Source organism: Lathamus discolor, chromosome 6, assembly GCF_037157495.1.
Source record: "Lathamus discolor isolate bLatDis1 chromosome 6, bLatDis1.hap1, whole genome shotgun sequence".
Lineage (NCBI taxonomy): Eukaryota > Metazoa > Chordata > Aves > Psittaciformes > Psittacidae > Lathamus > Lathamus discolor.
Genome location: NC_088889.1, coordinates 86,071,196 through 86,086,803, shown reverse-complemented (window position 1 = coordinate 86,086,803; position 15,608 = coordinate 86,071,196). Strand labels below are relative to the sequence as shown.

Below are 15,608 nucleotides of genomic sequence, written 5' to 3'. Positions count from 1 at the left end.
CTTCTTTTGTCAATGGAGGGTAACATTTTGGCTTATGAAAGCTGACAATGATAGCAAAAGGTCAAACAAAGAAATCAACTTGAAACAGCAAATACAGACTGGCATCCTATTCAACCTGAGGCAGAACTTTGTTTAAAGAATTCGGACCATTCTTTATCAGCAGTTCCTCCATTACAGATGTTCAAATGCAGGCATTTATCCCTGTAGCTACTCCTGTCAAAGACCTCCCTGCTATAAACTGTCTGCACCTGTATCCTAAGGCAATGACTGCTATTGCTCAGTGGAAAGGTATTCAGTTGGTTGGATGACACCAGGCATGAGATCTAACTCTATTCTTCCTCTGACCTGCAATATCTGTCACTGTGAGATCAAAGAACAGGGGGGCTCAATATGTCAAGTCTATTAGTCTGACAGATGGACAAAGATTGTTAAGTAAAATGTACTATAAACTTACAGTTGTAAACAGATATTCCAGTATATTAAATAAATCAGATGAACTGGAAACGAAGGGTTAAAATACATCATTATAATATCAAAAAACCCCAAAACACAAGTGTTTATGGAGAGGAAAGACAGGGGACAGAAAAAAAACAACTCATCCATATACAGTCCATGGTAGAACACCACAAATTGTTACTTGAAAATAAGGTGTACTGGTGTGTCTGATAAAAGTTTTGTATCTGTAAGATCAAGTGGCCATCCATTCTTCCCTCTCAATTTTTATTCTCTTTATCACATAAAGCCTGACTGTTAATAAGACATACAATTTGCAAGTGAAGATAAGCAGCAGCAAATTATATCTTAAAGTCACCATTAACTTGGGACTCAAGTCCAAAATTATCAGGTCACTTCTTTAAAATATTCTTTAGTTATGTGCATATATACACATATATATATGTGTGTGTACATACATCACATTCAAGCCTTAACTGCATCCTTCTACCAAGCATAATGCATGAAAAGTCAACTGAATGCAGGGATGGAATATTGCTCAAATTCATGAAACACATTTATTGTGCTAAGAAGATAATTTCAGAAAGTACGTATCATTTAATTATGAAGTAAATGATGGACACATTTTCTGGAGAAAACGGAACTGGGTAACAGTATTAGCAATATAAATGGTAACAACTATTTCAAGAACTAGCATATGGAGTCTTTTATGACCATCACTATATGATGGTCCTTGGAGCTCAGACACTCAAATTCATTAGTTTATGTAGGTTAAAAAATTCTCTGATTGCCAAAAAAACGAAATATGTTTGTGCCATCACTAGTGGATGTAAAAGCACTCTTCACCATTTACATCCCCTGAGATAATATTAGATATTACCCTGAGGTAATATTAGATATAAACTAAGGAAGAAAGAAAAAAAATAATTGGAAGGGGTAACAGATCAACTTGCCTGTCTGCAAAGCTAAACAATTCTGTCAAACCAGTCACCATTATGAAGTGCTTCTCCTTTCATTCAAGCATTACTGAGTAAAACAACTTTAAAGGAAAAAAAAAAAAGGTGTAATTTCAAAGAAGAAAGAACTCCGGAACCCACTGTCATGGAAAGGATTTTGCTGCTGGGTATTCTGTGATGTGATTGTCACATAGGCACAAGTCAAGCATGAACCTGTTCTTTCACACTAAAAGAGTTTTTGTTCTGTTAAAAATGAGTATAGAAATCAATAAATGACCCATTTAAATCCTTTTTCTCACCAACACCCATGTGCATATTCTTAAACATTAACTTTATGAACCTGAGACAGGAAACAAGCTTCAAGCTACTGAAAACATATCGTTTGAAAGCTACCAATAAATCATACGGTACTAAAAAAGTAATCTACTCGTGCTGCATATCTCGTTTTTTTGTGTATAACAAAAGAAATTACTGTTTCTGTTCCCACATTCTTCATTTATGATGACAGATTTTAGTCAGCATTGCAGTGTCTCACAAAGAAGCCTGAAATCATTTCACTGCAATTTTTTCTTCCATGCCAATTCTGTGGATCATTAATGCTGTATCTAGTTCTCATTATCCAAGGACTCGGCTCACAGCTTCTTTCATCCTGTGTTCCCCTCCTTCTTTATGCCATTTCCCACCTGGCTGCTGGCTAATGTAGAATTTTCTGCCGCTTCTGCACCACTGCTTTACCTTTTTTTCAGCATATGCATTTTTATTTACTCTTTCTCCAAAATCCATTTTGGGATGAATGGGAAAAAAATAGTGTAGTTACTATAGAAATGTGTTTTTTTTTAATTTAAATTTAACATAATTTTACATACATATATGCCATATATTATATTGATACATACATATGCTACCCCTACACAGTAACTAACATTACATCTTGTAATGAATATTACACATCAGGCTCTGCAGTCATTACCGCACTGCAGCTCTCAGGGATTATTGGGGAAGTAGAAACTACTTTCACTGCAACACTTACCTCCTTTGGGATAATGAGATGGTGAAACAGTAAAATCCATCTTATCCTTCAGATCATCTTCATTTTCCTTCTCCCACTGCAAGCCTATCTTTTCCCAGTAAGTCCAAGCCAGTTTCCTAGACATAAAATAAGAGCTTTATACCATCATGCCCCCAAAATTAAAACTTCTAAAATGGGACTTCTGGAAAATCTGACTTCTTAAATTCAGCTGGAAGGATGGGAAGCATTCCTGCCATTTAACCCAGGCACATTGAGAGTTTATGCTTCTTTTGTACTCAGTGGACAGAGGTCACCTCTTCCAAAGGATAATTCTGTCTCTGTCTACCTCTCTGTCTTCGTCTCTCTCATTCTTACTTGAATGTAGCATAGAAGAACAATATAACCAAAGTTACTGAGGATAATGCTGTCATCTTGGGCTTAAGAAAAAACAAAGAAACAAACCCCTTGGATGGGTTTTTTTCCTCCAAGCAATACATCTGTGAACACAGAAACACTTCCACATACAACAACTACATAAGGGTGGTGGGGAGAGAAATTTTCTGCTTACGTATTTTCAGGAATTTCATCAGTAAAGCTGCCAAGTAACAAAGGGATCAACTTGTGAAAATATGAGTATCTGTCTCGTAGGCGCAACAACCATTCTCCGATGACAGTTGTTACAGCGTGCCGAACCTACATGGATACAAAAAGACTGTTTTAAATATACCAAGAAAATACCAGAAAAATTAAAAAATGGTGTTTACTTTTGGTATATAAAAGTGCATCGGTAGTCTCAAGTTACAAGAACAGAGGATTTCCACATTGCAGCAAGCAACTTCAGTAAGGTATCACACTCCCTCTTGTTTTCTCACTCTGGCTTTATTAATCTCAGACTATTTGCTGCACAAAAGCAAGTCTCCAAGAGGAAAACACGATACAAACCTAACTCAGAAAACTTAAATTCGCATGGTTGGTACCTCTCTGAGAATATACGAAATGTACATTTCTTTGGAATTTGAAGATTTCCAACCACATCTCCAGAAGACAGTTTTCTCTGTTCACTATAAAGGAAGCTTAAGCTAAATAAAGGGAATATACCCACTCAAAAATTAAAAGTATTTTAGTTATGACTAAGTTGCACATTTTAAAATTACTGCCTCAATCACATCTTATGGAGGGACCAATACCAGAAGTGTATGTTAAGCACCTGAAAAGGCCACAGAATCAAGTCCCAGGGAGATTTAGTGTAAGAATTTAAGACAGAATTGAAGGTAACCATTGAAATAAAAAGATGTCTACAAATGCCCACAGCCTGAAGAATTGGACAGCAGATGAACAAGTGGCCAGCCTTGGGTTTGGACAGTGTACAACTGGCAAAGCCTGTATGTGACATATTTAGATATCATAATATAATAAATGAAAGCTGAAAACTGGGAAGGGTGAGGGAGGAAAGCACCAAACAAACCACCCAAGAACAGATATAAAACAAATCCAGGAGAGAAAAATAAAATAAAAATAAGCACACCTTGGGAATTTCATCAAAAAATCTCTGTGCCAGATGAGACAGAACATCATCCACAGACTTCCCATTTCCAAACTGTATCACTGCTCCAGTAGCCTGAATTACATCAACACGAACTCTGTAGTGCTGGTGTGATATTGTTTGCATTAAGGGTTTTATCAGAGATTCTGACTGCATATGGAAGTGCTCTGTTAGGGCAGAGAGACAGAAACTTCAAGTGTGTGCCTTTCTCTATGCATGTGACAGATCTTGAGCAACATGATTTCTGTAACACTAGGAACAGCAGCCTGACTACTGTCACTGCATTTGTGTAGCACACAAATTTAACTTTATACTATATTAGAGCTGAATGCTAGCCCACATGCACTCCCCTAACCTCCTCCTCCCACTATTACCCACGTATTGTAACAGCTTAGCATCCATGCCTGGTACAGCCTTTCTGCAACATATCCTCCAAGGCCTGAAGAGTACACCTGAGGATGTGTGCAACTTCTCATCTCTCTCTCTCTCCTGCCTGCATCCCTACAACCTCCTATCGGTCCCCACCTCAGCCCCTGTCACCCCAGGAGACTGGAGGCTCACATTAGCCCACTGCTCCTCTCTTTGTCCATCCCTAGGCCCCACCTGGCATCGCCTTGGCGCAGGCCACAGCGCTCCTGCAACTTTCACGCCTGACCTCGGCATAGTTGTCGAGGAGTGTGGTCTGGAGGATGCGGATAACATCGCTGAGGTAGGGGGCCATAGAGGCCCCGCACCGCAGCAGCAGGAGGCTCAAGAGCTGGACTAGGCCGAGGCGCAACTCCTCGCTGGGCTCGAAGCCCTGCGGCGGGCAGAGACGCTGGACCAGCAACGGCAAGAGGACGGGCAGCGCCTCGCCGGGCGGGTCGCCGTGACTGACCCCGTGGCAGACAAGCTGGAGGGCGAGCTCCCGGCACCGCTCCGCCGCGTCCGCCGCCACGCAGCGCGCCAGCTGCCGTACCAGCTGCGGCCCGAACACCTCCTGCACCACGGCGTCCGAGAGCGGCCGCCCCAGCACCTCGGCGCGGATGGCCTCCAGCGCCCGCAGCCGCGCCGCCCGGCCGCACTCGGGCTGCTGCAGGCAGCTCAGCTGCCGGCTCACGGCCTGCGCCACCTCGGCCGCCCCGACCGCCGCCATGCTCGCCTGTCGCTACGGAAATGGCGTTACTAAGGACGCGCGAGGCTTTTACGACGGCGGCCGAGCGCTTTACAGCTTTACCCACCGACGGCGGTGGGGTGGGCTTTGGTTGACCGGACGGGGCGGCTCCGCTCTCGCTGCGTCTGCGCCGCGCTGAGTGAGGGGACGTCCCAGGCCCCGCAGCAAAGCACCGAGGAGGCAGGGCGGTAGTTTCAGCAGGTATGGTAGCTTCCAGCAGCATAGGAACCCGTTATTCCTATGTCGCGGGGAGAAAGGAGGCGCAAACCTGAGGGAAACCCACGGGTGCCAGGAGCTGGTGGAAGGGCTGAGGGGAAAGGCTGAGGGGACCGGCGCAGGGAGATGTTACCCTGTGGAAACTTCCACATGTAACATGCTACTTGCATCACTTGTCCCTTCATTTTTTTTTACTCTGGAGGGATCAATGCTGCAGTGGCAGCAGTATTACCATTTTTACCAGTTCCTGTAACAGCCTTATGTAATTTTTAGTGTTTGTATTAATATATATATTGTGTTCATACTGTACTTACGTGCACTTTACACAACATGACATTTTGTGTGCTATTCTGATGGCTGCGATCAGCATACCTCAAACCGAAAAGGTCGCCAGGGTTCTTTTCTTGAGTACTCATACTTGAAGTGCAATAAACTACAGAACTAATTCAAATTATTCTTTTAAAATCATAGAATCGCAGAATGGTTTGGGTTGGAAGGGACCTTAAAGCTCATCTAATTCCAATCCCCTGCCGCAAGCAGGGACAACCTTCCACTAGTCTGGGGTGCTCAAAGCTGTCCTCCTGGCCTTGAACACTTCATAGCAGACTATTCTGTTGTTATGATGCTCTTCACTTGACTGTGAACCTTTGGAGTCTTTTTACACCCTTTGTGGGAGCCACAAGTGTGAGCTCCCTAGGAGCAGAGGAAATACTAACGTGTATTGGAGCATTCCTGACAGCACACACGGGCACCTGGCCCAGCAAAGGTGCTGGCCCTTGGCTGAGCCCTGTCTGTGACCACACTCCTTATGGACCTTGCATGGATGTGCTCCTGGGTGTGATGATTTGCTCTAAATACCCAAGCGGCTAGTTTGGTGAGATGCTCTTCCGGAGAATGCAACAGGCCTGGTGGCCCCTGGGCCGTGGAGAGCACTGGGGCTGTGCGCTCCTACCTTGACTCATCAGCCCATCCTTCATGGCCAGCCTGCCCTTCACAGTCAGGCTGTCCTCTGTGGCCAGCCCATCCTTCACGGCCAACCTGTTCTTCTTGGCAAGGCAACATTTCACAGCTAGACTGTTGTCCTTTGCGGACAGTCCATCCTTCATGATTTGGCCAGCTTTCATGGTCAGCCCACCCTTTGTGGCCAAGCTGTTGTCCTTCATGTCCAGCCTGTGCGTAATAGTCAGGCCACCTTTCACGGCCAGCTCATCTTTTGTGACCAGGCCACGTTTCATGGCCATTCCCGTCCTTCATGGCCATTCCCGACCTTTGTGGCCATTCCCATCCTTCGTGGCCATTCCCATCCTTCGTGGCCAGGCCACCTTTCCTGTCCAGCCCATCCTTTGTGGTGAGGTGTACCTTTCATGGCCATGCCCACCCTTCATGGCCACGCCGTGGACCTTTGTGTCAGCCGGTACTCGGCTACCAGGCCTGTCTTCCGGGGCCAGCCGGCGCCCAGTGCGGCGGGCAGGGCCGCCGGTGAGGTGCGGGCCCTTTCGGGCCGCCTCTCCCGCGGAGGCGGCGGGAAGGCCGCGCCCGCCGGTGAGTGACGGCGGCGGCGGGACTTCCTGCGGGCGGGCGAGCGAGCGGCGGCGGGGTCGGAGCTTTTGTGCGGGAGCAGCGGGGTGCGGGTCCCCGGGCGTGCAGCGAGGAGAGGCGACGGCGGCTGCGGGGCGGATACCGACAGGGGAGCCCCTTCCTCCGCCTCCACTGCCGGGGAAGGACTGAGGTGCCGCCACCGCTCAGCCGTCTCCAGTCATCAGGTATTTACCGGCCCCTCCGTCCCGCGCTGCCCCCGGGGCTCCCCCGGCAGCGGCCGGGAGCGGAGCCTGGTGCGGGGGAGGCAGGGACGGGCCGATCCCCCAGCCCGGGCCCGGGGGATGCGCTGCTCGGGGTCGCCCGGCCGGGGCCGGGGCCGCGGCCGCCTCCTCGGCGCTCTCCCGCCCCCCGGGCCTGCCCCGCTGCCCGCCGTGGCCGCACCCCGCCGTCCCGTTCAGCCCCGGAGCTCCAGCGTGCCGGGCACAGAAGGCCGGTGTAAAAGCTGCTGTCGTGGATTTTGGTATACAAAGGAGCTGTCGTATGCTCGCTGAGGGCAATAAAGAGGGGTTGGGGGTTGTTTTGTCCCCCAGTTGCAGAACCTCCCCTTGGGACGGCTCAGCCGCTTCCAGTCTCCCCCGGGACCTGTAACGGTCTCTTGCTGTGAATGGGGGAGAAATTAAAATTTACCAGAAAACTGGTGATGGGGAGGGAGTCCCCAAGGGACTAGGAAACCTAGGCTTTACACTGTCATTTAATTGCTGTCTTTGAAACTCATGGCCTTGTGTGATTAATTGCACCGTTTTTGCCCAAAGGTTGACCACTGTCTAGGAGTTAAAATCCTCTTTTTGTACTCACTGGTGTGTTGATTGTACAAAGATGACACAGTTCATCATTTCCACATACAGCTCCAGAACATTAAAACCATCAGAGCTGATAGCTCTTGAGTAGGCAACAGGCAATATTAAAATGTCTTTGCTCCCTCTGATCTCCCTGACAAAGGATTTGGGAGCTGTCTCTTATCTCTTTCTTGCACCATTTTCTTACCTAGGTCTGTTTTCTGTTTACAAGCCTGAAGATGGCTGCTGCTTCTTCCTGCAGTGTTGAAGAAGACGAGAGCCTGAAGGGATGTGAACTCTATGTTCAGAAGCATAACATCCAACAGATTTTGAAAGAGTGTATTGTAAACCTTTGCATAGCAAAGCCAGACCGACCCATGAAGTTCCTCAGAGAACACTTTGAAAAATTAGAAAAGGTCAGTGATTTTCAGATGATTTGTAATTTTTCATTTTTAAACTGAAAAAGTTTATTTAAAAAGTTTCAAACATTTTGGTACATTTTTCCTTTAAAATTTTAAGTTATCAAGCTGCTGTTAAAAACAGACTCTTAGAAGAAAAAACCCTTACCCTTTCTTTATTTGCTGATGTTTGCTGTAATATTTTCTATATTCTAGAATTTTTTGTGCATAACACCAGGGTTATAATTTTTCATCAAGCTGCACTTGTAAGAAATTACTTAAAGAGTTATCAGCATACTTTGTGTTATGATACATGGAGTCCTGAATTTTAATCTAGGGGAAGAACCTGCCTGCAAAAGCAAAAGTTGCTGTTCCCTGTTTATTCCAGTGTCAGGTGATGTGGTTTCCCCTTCTACTAGAACTGAACTGTATCAGGGAGCCAGCAAGTTCTAAAAACCATGGAGCAGTTTGCTGTTTTGCTTCGGTGCTCTTACCCCTCTGCATTGCTTATTCCAGGATCTTCCAACATGAGATGCATTCAGAGAGAGACTTAATACACTGTGAATGTCTTCAAAAGCAGCATAGAAGGGGAAATGTTTTAAAACATTCCCAGGAAAATCCTACTGGACAAGTCTACCGGTGTCTTTTGCAGGAGGTGCACGTTGTGTGAGCGCAACTTTTCTGGGGATGTGATTCCTCCAGAAATAAATGGAAGCACAGGGCTGCAGTTTCTTAGGTATACAAGTTCTCAGTCTGCCAGAGACTTTATTAATATACTTAGCTTATGAAGATGATTATTTGCTTTTTTTGAATGAAATGTTTCAGGTTTGTAGGCTTAAGATGCAAGTCTTACGTGACTTTTTTCCTTCCAGAGGCAGAATTTTGCAAGGACAGAGCAAGAACAATAATAACTAGTGAATAGTACGTAGATCTGATACATTACAAGTGATAAATACATTTTATACTTGTCACTGTCCACTTTTCAGATGGTTTCTTTTTTTATAGGTGAGCATATGGCAAATTTGTGTAGCTTTAAAAAATGCAAACATTGCCTTTTGATGGAAGCCCAATAAGAATGCCTGCAATGTCAGGGAGGCGTAGGAAGTACAAGAGGTGTTTTAACTGAAATGTTTCTTATTAACAAAAAACCCCAAACCTCATAGTTCTGCATGTTCTAAACTACTGAGAGCCACAACCCATTTCAAGAGAGTGAAGTCTGTTGAATCTCCATTATCGTGTTACAAGTTGCTATCCATCTTTGTGTGTGCAATTCTGGACCTCCTGGCAAGAAGGATAAACACAAGTTTTGCAAAAAATGTTAAAATATGCCATGGTATTTTAGGATATTCTCCATAGCTAGTTGGATTACTTCAGTTGTTGTACTGAGGGAGTTTGGCTTTATTGAATTAAACGCAGTGCACAGAATTGAGATACGAAGGCAGTTTCTACCGTTGAGAAGTTAGATACTCATAGAATCATAGTCATAGAATAGTTTGGGTTGCAAAGTACCTTAAGATCATCTGCTTCAAACCCCCCTGCCATGGGCAGGGAAACTGCACACTAAACCATGTTACCAAAGACTCCGTCCAGCCTGGGCTTGAACACTGCCAGGGATGGAGCATTCACAGCTTCCTTGGGCAAGCCATTCCAGTGCCTCACCACCATAACAGTAAAGAACTTCTTCCTTATATATAACCTAAACTTCCCCTGTTTTAAGTTTGAGCCCATTCTTTCATGTAACTTCCTATTATTTCCCAAAGAATAGCAGATTCCACAATCTTGTATCAGAATATCAATCAGAATGCAAATGCAGAAGCTGATGGGTATCACTTGTCTCAAAACAAAAGGAGATAATTTAGAAACAACCAGTCTCAAGGCATTAAGATCAGTGAATATTGTGCTTCCTATGGAAGGAAATAAGCTTAACACCGAGTCTCCAGAGCAGCCTGGGAGCTAAGCTTGTTAGGATACTTCTGGAGGTTTCCAGCACTGTAATTCTCATTCCTGCAGTGGTTTGACTTTGTTGCTGAACCATCTCTGATGACTTTCTTGTGATGAACTGCACTGTGGAGGATATTCTGCTCTAAGGTAGTATTTTGACTTGGCTCATTACAGAATAACAGTTGAAGGAAGGTTTGTAAAGCTAGAGAAATAATTTCAATGAGTTTTATCTTGTTTTTTGAAGAAACTTAGAATCATAGAATAGTTTGGGTTGGAAAGGACCTCAAGATCATCTAGTTCCAACCCCCCTGCCATGGGCCGGGACACCTCACACTAAAGCATCCCACCCAAGGCTTCATCCAACCTGGCCTTGAACACTGCCAGGGATGGAGCACTCACAACCCCCCTGGGCAACCCATTCCAGTGCCTCACCACCTTAACAGGAAAGAATTTCCTCCTTATATCCAATCTAAACTTCCCCTGTTTAAGTTTTAACCCGTTACCCCTTGTCCTGTCACTACAGTCCCTGACGAAGAGAAACTTGTCATATGTAGGTATTTTTAAGAATCTTAATGGACTTGTGAATTTAGCAATTGCCTATTAGAGCAGTACACTGATACACACGTTCGCTATTAGCTCCTTTAACTTTGTTCCTGTGCAGGGGGAGGTGTGAAAATCTTTAGGTTTAGCACGATTTTCTAACAAAGTCACGTATTTTTCCACCAAAGTATGATATTTTGGGGTTGTTTTCCAAACTCATTAAAATAGACAACATGCTTCACTGAAGAGAGCAGTAGAATAACAGTTTATCTGTCAAAAAATCATGTGGGCAGTTTGGAGATGAAGTGTGGGATATTTTTCAAGTAGTTAAAAAAGGAGCTTATGGAAAATGTGTAGAGCTTGATCCACATCAGTATGTTGGAGCTACCTCAGAGGTGAATACAGAAAAAAAAATTATTTCATTGTGCTAATTCTTAACTACATCCCATAAAATCAGCTTAGAAAAGCAAGATTTATTATCATGTGCAAGATCTGATCATAAATGCTGTTCACCTTCTGATGACATCAGCATCAGGTCCACTGCCTTCAGCCTACATCTATACTGCTGAATGAACAAGGGCCAGGGACTAACCCCTGACCCCACAACGCTAACAGGCTCCAAATATTATTCTTAGGTCTAACACATCTAGGAGCAGGTTTGTTTTGGCAGAAGTCAGTATGAGCAGCTCAGAACAGAGCCAGGGAATGAGCTAAGAGTTGAGGGATGTGGACTGTCCTGGGCTAGTATTCAGGTCCAAAGCTGGGCCATTTTTTATTTCACAGTATAGCCATGGCCTGAGAGGGCTGTAAAGTGAGAACATGAGTAAACACTTAGGAATAAAGTGCAAGAGGTTGAGATTTGATGTTTGATTCCACAGTTGTCGTTTTCAGATGGAGAAGTGCCATGGTTAGAATGAAATGCTTGATGCCTTTTTAAGTTTGCAGCTTTTTTCTATCAAGTACAATATTAGAAAACGGCCCTCTGAAAACAGTTGGTGGACATCGATATTTTTCTGTTCACTTAATACTGGCAGGACCTGCTTGTCTTAAGATGCCAGTAACTGCTGGGAATCAGCCTAAGTGTCTGTATTCTGAAGTTTGCAAGTCAGTTTTCACATGCTGTGACTTACAGACTTCAAGATCTACTCTGATCACGTTAACAGATAATTTGTTAAAATCTTTAACGTTCCATTGAGCACAGAAAAAGAGTTGAAAACAATTTAGATACCTTAGATTTCCGGAATTATGTAATGTTTTCTTTCGAATAATTTGTTTTATATTCCTTACAGAACTTCTTGGTGGATGGGGGGAGAAAAACCTTTCCCTTAGGGGTATTAACTGTTTTTTTTTAGAGTTTGGGAATAGATGTTAGCTAAGAAACTGTGGTATTATTTTAATAGCTGTAATTATGTTCTGTTTACATAAGAACTAAAAAAGATGTAGCAGAAAAAAATGGAACCCATCTTTTATCTCTAGTTCTTACCTTATGTAAAGAAGTTAATTGCGAAGAAATTACAGGCAAAGCCTTGTGTTTTCAGCTATATTGAGACTGCAGAAGTTTCATTACTGTCAGGCTGTTTAGTGTGGTGATTATATGATCAAAAGTGGAGTTGTCTTGCCAGGCTAAGTTAGCCTGTTTTCAACAGAAAAAAATATACTAACAGAGTAGAACTAATGAAGAAAATGACACAAAAGAAGGAGAATCAGCAGGAACCTGCAGGATATGTTTAGGCATTACAAAGTACTTTGCTGAAGTAATTTTGCATGCAGTGTATTTGAGAGCTGTGGCTTTACTGGCTGGGCCAGGTGGTTTTTGCTGATGTCTTCTGGGCTCCTTCATTCTGGGCTCTTGGTCCCTTCATTGCCCTGTGCACATACAAGAAATACTGTATTGCACATACTGAACTTACTGTCTTGGATTCATGTGGATTGGGAGTGGCCTTATGGACCTAGGCTGCTGCTGCATTTCTTAAGGTGCTCTCCAGAAATAAGAGTTTTAGAAAAACCTGGATTCTACTGTTTGTAATTAGTCAAAGCAAGATAGGATTATTTGTGTAGCTCCACCTGGTGATATTAGACAGTATTGCACATAGACCTGATCAGAAAAATGAAGGCATTTGTGTGCCAGGTTTGCTGTAAACTAGCACTGAGAAGCAGCTGTCTACTAAACTACAAATTCATTCACTGATGGTAAAATACAGTTTGTTTATTTAGCATAAAGTGTTTCAGAAACAAAGGTTTTTGAGCATCAAAATTTGAGCATCAGGATTTTCTTCTGCAGCAGTCATCTCTCCCAGGATTTACACCTTGTCACAACAAGAAAATGTTCAATCAGTAATTTCCACCAGAACCTTTCCAAAACAATGAAATTCGTTCTTATAAGCACAGGTGATTATGCATAATGAAACTCATTATTCTAAGATAAGCTGGGGAAAGGTTATGGATTGGAAGGGAAATCTACAGTGGAAAAACTATAAAAAATGCATTAACTAAGCAGTTTGATAAAGACAAATAAGATACTTCTGTATCTCTCAAAGCTTGTAAAGCAGTTGGGCAGTATCTGCTTGGTGGTCAGAAATGTTGCCAAAGTGTGTGGGAACATACCTGAGCTACCCGAGATGCTGACAGCAACACAGCGGTGGGAGTGCTGGGTGCCCGTGTTGTATGACTGTGGTTCTGGGTAGGCCTGGGCAGCCTCTGCTCCTGCCCCTCCTCTGGTATCAGAACCAGGGAGAGCTGATTGTGAGACCTCTGTGATTGCTGTAGTCAGCCACAGGCAGTGTTACGAGAGATGGCAGTTTTCTTGGAACAGGTAAAAGGAAAAAGTAGGTGAATTTTTAAGACCCCTCAGGCAAGCTTTCACAAATGCGGGAGGTTTAAAAAAGAGTGGAGGAAGAAAAGTTTTTTCCTAAGAAATAAAATTGGTTATAGGTGAAGCTGTGCTATTACAAGCCTGTGCATAACACATTAGGGCACCACTGAACTCCCTGCTTGCCTTGTTTGTCTAGAAGTGTGAGTAGCTTTCCCAGTCTCAAAGTCGCAAACTATCGAAATGGAGTTCGTTGATGAAATGAGAAGGGCAGTCTCCCTGGATGTCGTCTGTCATGGTTTAAGCCCAGCCTGTCAATTCAGCCACGCAGCGCTGGCTCACTCCCCCTGCTTCCTCACCCCACTCCCGGAGGGATGGGGAAGAGAATTGGAAGAATGTAACTCCCATAGGTTGAGATAAGGACAGTCCATTAACTAAGGTATAACACAAACCACTGCTGCTGCCACCAAAGATAATAATGATAAGGGAAATAACAAGGGAAGAGAATACAGCCGCTCATGACCTGCCAACCGATACCCAGCCCGACCCCCGCAGTGATATAACTCTTCCGGGTAACTGCCCCCAGTTCGTATAGTGGGCATGATGTGCTGTGGTATGGGATACCTCTTTGGCTAGTTTGGGTCAGGTGTCCTGTCTCTGCCTCCTCCTGGCTTCCCCTCCTCCCTGGCAGAGCATGAGACTCAGAAAGTCCATGGTCAGAGTAAACATTACTGAGCAGCAACTAAAAACATCGGTGTTATCAGCACTGTTCCCAGGCTGAAAGTCAAAACACAGCACTGCACCAGCTACTAAGGAGAAAAACGACTGCTACTGCTGAATCTAAGACACGTCTTTGTTTCACATCTCAAGCTATCATGTTTTACATTCATCAGGATATTTAATCCATGTTAATCTTTAAGCATCTAGGTGGCTTTAAAGAAACAGCTTCATAATTAGCTTTAACACATGAATGAAATGCCTTGCAAATTGGTGTAAAGTTAAAAAAGCCATTGGGTCAGGCACTGTCTTGATGGGCGATTTCACTGGATCACAACAGGCTTGGGAAAGCTCTTGATACTAGTGGGCCTTTACTGCTAGGAACAGGTACCTAGACATATTTGCCTTCAACAGACTGCAGTCTTTTGTAGGCTCCCAAACAGATGTGGAATCCATCAAACCTTATTTTACCAATCAATTTTTGAAAAATAATTTGCTTGGGTTTAAATCCTGTCTATGTTGGAGCCTGTCGTTGCAGAATTGGGTCAGTACCTCTCTCCTGCTTGTCTGCAGCTCAGCAAATCCTTCACTAGTCTTTTGAGAGGCTGGTCAGACTACATAGCAATTTATCTTGGACAAGGTAGAACTCCATGTGCAGGGATGTGAGTGTTTTGAGGCTGTACTCCTGTAGTTCCTCCTCATTCTTTGAGTTTTACAGAGCTCAAGCAAGGTGCTCTGACAGCTACTGACCTTTTCCATTACAAATGATTGCTGAGCCAAGGCAAGTCAGTAGCTTTTCTGGAAGGCACCAAATGATCTTCAAAATTACTTCTTTTTATTCTTTCAGTTGTAGGAGGTGACTTAAGAGGCAGAGGTAGTTAGGCCTTTTCTGTCTTCCCACAGTAATTATTTTAAACTGAGGGGCATACCAAATAGGAATGATAGCAAGGAGAAAGTCTGTGTAAAACATGGTTCAAATCAAGCCAGATTTCCAATATGAGGATGAATTTTGGTTTTGCCTTTTTTTTTTAGTTTCCAAATAGTTCCTTGTTAACATTCTCCTAATGAGAAAGATGACTTCTTATCTGAAATACCTTTTTAATTCTGCATGAATTCATTTTAATTGGACACATAGGATGGGTCTTGAGACTGTCAGACTGGACAGCAGTAACGCTGGTTGTAAAACTGCAGTTTTTGTAGCAGATTTAAGATTATTTGTGATTTAACTTTGTTTCAGTTAAGAAAAGGACCTTAGATTTGGATGCTGGAGAGAGATTCCTCATCAGGGACTCTAGTGATAGGACAAGAGGTAATGGGTTTAAACTTAAAATAGGGGAAGTTCAGGTTAGATATAAGAAAGAAGTTGTTTATAATGAGGGTGGTGAGGCACTGGCACAGATTGCCCAAAGAAGTGGTAAATGCTCCATCCCTGGCAGTGTTCAAGGCCAGGTTGGACAGAGCCTTGGGTGACATGGTCTAGGGTGAGGCATCCCTGCCC

At 43.8% G+C, this 15,608-nt stretch overlaps 2 protein-coding genes across 5 annotated transcripts in view; one reads left to right on the top strand and one right to left on the bottom strand.

Annotated features, from left to right (window-relative positions):
* DNAAF5 (dynein axonemal assembly factor 5) overlaps positions 1 to 5,120 on the bottom strand; it is a 29,110-nt gene extending 23,990 nt beyond the window's left edge. The window contains exons 1-4 of the mRNA XM_065684428.1: positions 4,565 to 5,120; positions 3,944 to 4,128; positions 2,987 to 3,111; positions 2,440 to 2,555 (exon numbers count right to left, since the gene is read on the bottom strand). Of these exons, the coding sequence (XP_065540500.1) occupies positions 2,440 to 2,555; positions 2,987 to 3,111; positions 3,944 to 4,128; positions 4,565 to 5,096 (958 nt within the window). The 5' untranslated portion in view covers positions 5,097 to 5,120. The remainder of the gene's footprint in view (positions 1 to 2,439; positions 2,556 to 2,986; positions 3,112 to 3,943; positions 4,129 to 4,564) is intronic.
* A 77-nt stretch (positions 5,121 to 5,197) lies between these two features.
* The window catches only part of PRKAR1B (protein kinase cAMP-dependent type I regulatory subunit beta), a 105,092-nt gene continuing 94,681 nt past the window's right edge, over positions 5,198 to 15,608 (top strand). Inside the window, exons 1-2 of one of the 4 annotated variants that reach the window (XM_065684420.1) lie at positions 5,198 to 5,315; positions 7,938 to 8,121. In XM_065684420.1, coding sequence (XP_065540492.1) covers positions 7,945 to 8,121 — 177 coding nt within the window. In that variant the 5' untranslated portion in view covers positions 5,198 to 5,315; positions 7,938 to 7,944. Of the gene's footprint in view, positions 5,316 to 6,890; positions 7,094 to 7,917; positions 8,122 to 15,608 lie in introns of those variants that run through there. The other 3 variants (XM_065684419.1, XM_065684422.1, XM_065684421.1) reach the window with 3 other exon arrangements.